Source organism: Grammomys surdaster, unplaced genomic scaffold (genome assembly GCF_004785775.1).
Source record: "Grammomys surdaster isolate TR1022 unplaced genomic scaffold, NIH_TR_1.0 166, whole genome shotgun sequence".
NCBI classification, from domain to species: Eukaryota; Metazoa; Chordata; class Mammalia; order Rodentia; family Muridae; genus Grammomys; species Grammomys surdaster.
Window position 1 is genome coordinate 13,831,443 of NW_021604614.1, and position 4,994 is coordinate 13,836,436.

General features: G+C 44.5%; 1 protein-coding gene across 2 annotated transcripts in view; it reads left to right on the forward strand.

Moving 5' to 3' along the window:
• The window catches only part of Ift81 (intraflagellar transport 81), a 65,567-nt gene that overhangs the window by 51,452 nt on the left and 9,121 nt on the right, over positions 1-4,994 (forward strand). For both annotated transcript variants that reach the window (XM_028766180.1, XM_028766179.1), the window contains exons 15-17: positions 2,707-2,793; positions 3,884-3,955; positions 4,435-4,520. In XM_028766180.1, the coding sequence (XP_028622013.1) occupies positions 2,707-2,793; positions 3,884-3,955; positions 4,435-4,520 (245 nt within the window). The remainder of the gene's footprint in view (positions 1-2,706; positions 2,794-3,883; positions 3,956-4,434; positions 4,521-4,994) is intronic.

Here is a 4,994-nt window from a genome sequence, read left to right on the forward strand (position 1 = left end):
AGAGAGAGAGAGAGAGAGAGAGAGAGAGAGAGAGAGAGAGAGAGAGACTATAACTTAATAAGGCCTTAAATATTTTCCAGAAATTTTATGGGAGTTAAAAAGACATCCGATAAAGATTTATTTATTATTATTATTTGTATTTAGTGCATGCGTGTGTGTATGCATGTGCATGTGTGTGTGCATGTGTGTGTGTCTACACATGTGGCAGGAGTGGGACAGCTATGAGAGCTAGAAGAAGTCCTTAAATCCTGTGGATCTGGAGTTAGAGATGGTTGTGAGCTGCCCAGTGTAGGTGCTGAGATCTGAGCTCAGGTCCTGTAAGAAGAGTCATTAGTTAGTGCTCTTAACCTCTGAGCCAGGCCCTAAATAATTATTTAGTGGATGCCTTAAGTTTGTTTTATATATATTCACTTTTTAAAAATTGAGTTTTAGGGGCTAGGAATATAGCTCAGTAGAAGAGCTTTATGTAGTATGTGAAAAGCCTTGTATAAAGTTCCCTAACACACACACACACACACACACACACAATTGTCTTAAGTACAAATTTTTATCGGCAGCAGACTGAACTCAACCCTGATTGACATGATGAGAATTATTTGCTATACATTTCTTCCTTCTTATACTTTACACAGTTTTAGACAAACCTGAAGTTAGATGTCGCTGTGTGATGTAATCCGAAAGGTATATTTTAGTAGATAGGTTTAGCTTGTTTCTGTTTCCTGACACACAGGGATATTTAATCTTAGTGGTATCATATTATGTTTGTATTTTGAGTTTAAAGCTGTACAAAATCTTTCTGTTTTGTTCTCACTTTGTGTGTGCTGGAATGACTATGTGTTCCAGCTTGCGGCTTTCTTCTAGCCGTTGTGTGTCTAATTTTACCATCAGTCACTCAGTGCATTAGAGAGCATCTATTAATTCCCACCTTGAAGAATGAGGAAACCGGTTTGCTTTGGTTTGTGGTCTTTTTAACTCCTTCACCCACCTCCTCTGACCACGGAGTTTAGTGTGTTATGTTATCTTAGTGTTTGCCTGTGTGCTTTGATTGTGTTTATGCTATGGTATTCTCCTGTTCACTCCTAGAACTGCATACTCCCTGTTGTTCTGGTTTGTTTATAAGGAAGGCTCTGTAAACAACTGCAGCAAGTTCATCTTATAAGAAGATTTCTAAGTCCACAGCTGCTGCCCTTTCTTCCACTTAAGAGACACATGATTGTTACATTCATTTTTTATTTTTTTTTTGTGTGTGTGTGTGTATACATGTGCATACATGTCAGAGATCAACTTGTGAGAGTCACTTTTTCCCACTGTGTGGTCCCCGGGGTTGAACTTGGATGTCAGACTTGTCGACAAGTCTCTTACTCCCTGAGCCACCTCCCTAGCTTCCGCTTTAGCTCGCTGTAACCCAGAGCCACGGCTCCTCTCTGCAGCTTTCACACTGTTGTAGGCACGCCAAGCCATATGTAGTCCCATACCACAGAGACAGCACATGCAGCGGGACTCAAGCCTGCAAGTTCTCAGTGTCTGTGGGCTCCTGTTTCCAAGGATGCTACTGGAGAACCAAGGTTGTTCTCGGGCTAATTTTAACCCTTCCGCTTCAGCCCTTAACCCTTTGGAAGTTCCCACATTGCGAGCAGCTTGGGTCTACTATGGGGTCCTCAGTTCCAGCTCCTCACCCTGCAAGTCCCCAGTGCTGTCTCCTGCCCTGGGGACGTTACTGTCCCTGTGCTGCTCAGGCTCCTTTCCCCAAGACAGCACTGTCAGTCTCTGGTTTCTAGGACTGATGAGTCTATGTCCTTGGCAATTCAGCTCAGCCTTGGATTTTAAGAGACATTTGCTTCTCTGTAGCAAGCATTTGCAGACACTTATCATCCCTGTGTATTTGCAGGGGATTTTCAGATTATCTCCTTCAGGATATCTAAATAAACTTTAAAACTACTGAAAGAGCTTGAACTCCCCCTGACTCTGCCCTTTATAGCAGGACAATCTCGGCAAGGTACCGACCTTTCTGGATGTTCTCTAAGCCTTATGTGGAGGTGACAGTCAACACCTCCTTCAGTATTGTAGATTGAATTACTGTCCAGGGTTCTAATAGGATTCAGAGTTATCACAGCCCCGCACACATCTTCATCCTCCTCTCTCTATTCCCAGACTCAGTCCAAAAATGGACTACTTACACAGCCCTGAGTTTTCTCCTTTGCTTCCAATCCTTTACACACAGTGTTCTTTTTTTTCTTTTTTCTTTTTTTAAGCATCTCCTTTCCCTCGCTCACCTTCCCCTAACCATTCTTACTAAACCCTCATTCTTGGTTTACATATTGGTTTCTCCGGGAAGTTGTCCCCACTGATCTCCAAGCCTGGATTAGGTCTAAGCGTCCTGTGTGCTCCTGTGCAGGTCATGCGCCCATCCACTGAGGCTCCGGCAGCCCGTTGCTCTGAGCATCACTTAGGGCCTTGCTGTTTGTTCACTGTTGTATCCCAGCTTCTAAGCCAGAGCCTGGCACACAGATCAGTACATGGCAGCCGTTGTTCTTATCAGCACCCCTGTCTGTCATAATTCTCGAATGTCCAGTTGTTGTATAAATAACTCATAAGTATGCCAGGAAGCTTGGAGTTAAGTTACAGGGCTGACAAGGACGCGCATTGTTTCCGAGGCACGTTTTCTGCCTTTGTTTTCCACTTGATCATCTGCCCTTTTCAAACTAGGAACTAACCCAGGAGTGTGATGAGAAGAAAGCCCAGTATGATAGCTGTGCAGCAGGCCTTGAAAGCAACCGGTCCAAATTAGAGCAGGTAAGAAGAGGGCTTTTGTTTTAACAGTTCAGCTGAAGCTGCCCGCCCGAGTGTGCACATTTTCACTCCCTCAGAGTCATGACATTCTCACACCTTTACCATAGCCTCCTAGCATGCCTCCTAGGTACCAGAAATTCTTATTCCTTTAAACTTGATATGTATACTCTGAACTCTTCCATCTGTACGACTACCACCAAAGCCTAAGGTCTATTTTCTCTTGGGTAGACCCCGTGGTAACCATCTATCCGCTGGTGTCTTCCTACATTTAATCTCCTAGAGCAGACATAGTATCATGTATAGCCACCCTCTGTTGGCTTCCCAGTAGACTTGAAGTAAACCTAACCTTCAGGCTATGTTGTATGGGGCTCCAGCTGCCTGGTCAAGGTCATATCTGTGTCCTATAGTCCTCCTCCTTGTCCAGCACAGTGGCCTTGTGTCTGAACTCCAAACTGGCCAAGCTGGGTTCTATTTCCAGGTTACTGTGTGTGCCCCTGTCTGCGTGGGACACTCAGTGTCTTCTTCCCCCTTGTCTTCAGCACACAGATCTCAGCCTGAACATCAGCTCCTACTCAGACACATCTGTCCCCTCTGCCTCTCGTTCCCCACCTCCCCCTAGGCTGATGCACCTTACAAAAGTACCACCTCCCCCTAGGCTGGTGCACCTTACCGTACCACCTCCCCCTAGGCTGATGCACCTTACCGTACCACCTCCCCCTAGGTTGATACACCTTACCGTACTGTCTCCTCAGTACTGAATTGTCCACATGATCTTGCCCCCATTGGGAACAGTCTTCATTCCTGTTTCCTTGTCTGTGAGAGGAAGAAGCCCACTTTCTTCCTCACCACTGTGTCCCTAGCTCTTACAAGAGTGCTAGACACACAGGAGAACTTAACGAACGAATGACTGCCCCTGAGGTTAGAACATGCTAGAACTAGTCTCAGGACCAGAGGTGCCTGCCTCCACTGTTATCATACATGAGCCTGTGCTGGGGAGACAGCTCTGATGGGGGCTCTTCTGTTGTGCATTTAAAGCCAACGTGTCTTTTGTTCTTTCAATAATTTGTTGCCCATGTAACATTATATACTGTAGGAAGTACGAGGACTCCGGGAAGAGTGTCTTCAGGAAGAAAGTAAATACCATTATACAAACTGCATGATTAAGGTAAGGCAAAGAGTGGGATCATAAGCTGTCTTGAAAAAGTTTAAAATTTGTCATTTGTTTTGTTTGTTTGTTTGTGTTTGTGTTTTGAGACAGGGTCTCTCTATAGTCTTGGTTGTCCTGAAGCTCACTGTATATATAGATCAGGCTAGCCTAAAACTCAAGGAGATCTGCCTGCCTCTCCTTCCTTAGGGCTGTGATCAAAGATGTGCACCACCATACCTGACTAAAAATGATTTCATTGATTTATTGATTGGGTATATATGTGATTATATACACCATGTGCCCTGGTGTGTGTGTGTGTAGGTTAGAGAACAGCTTACAGGACTCAGTGTTCTCTATCGGGTGGGTACTGGGGATTGAACTCAGGTTGTCAGGTCCTTTGTGACAAGGACCTTTCCCACTGAACCATTTTGTAGGCCCCATCTGACACCTCCCCTCCACAATATTAATGACTTCCTGAAACTTGTTTTTGCGTTTAGAACCTAGAAGTTCAGCTTCGGCGAGCTACTGATGAGATGAAGGCATACGTCTCTTCTGATCAACAAGAAAAGAGGAAAGCAATTAGGCAAGTACTTTTTATTTTTATATGATTGGTTCCATGTCTTCACCTATAGAAGGTTTATAAGTGAAATAGGAGCATACAGAGTATTTTAGCTGTCAGATGCTAAGCTGCTGTTGAAGACTGAATCTTAGGATATTCCAGCCCTCCTAATGGGGTAGGAGTGCATATAATTGTACTTCTTGCTTGGTTTTTTTTTCATGTAGCAAATGTATATATTTGTATCGAATATAAAATGTGCCACTTCAGCCACTTCTAAGCATGTGATTAGTGGCCCTGATTCCACTCACCATGCTGAGCCGTCACCACAGCCTGGTTCCAAAGCCTTTCACATCACACTAATCACTAACCCCACTCCCAGCCCCCAGAAGAAGTGTGCTTTACACTTGCTCTCCATAAACATTAGCGCCTAATGTCCTCTCCGTAAGCACAAGTGGTGGCACTCTAATGTCCTCTCTGTAAGCACACGTGGTGGCACTC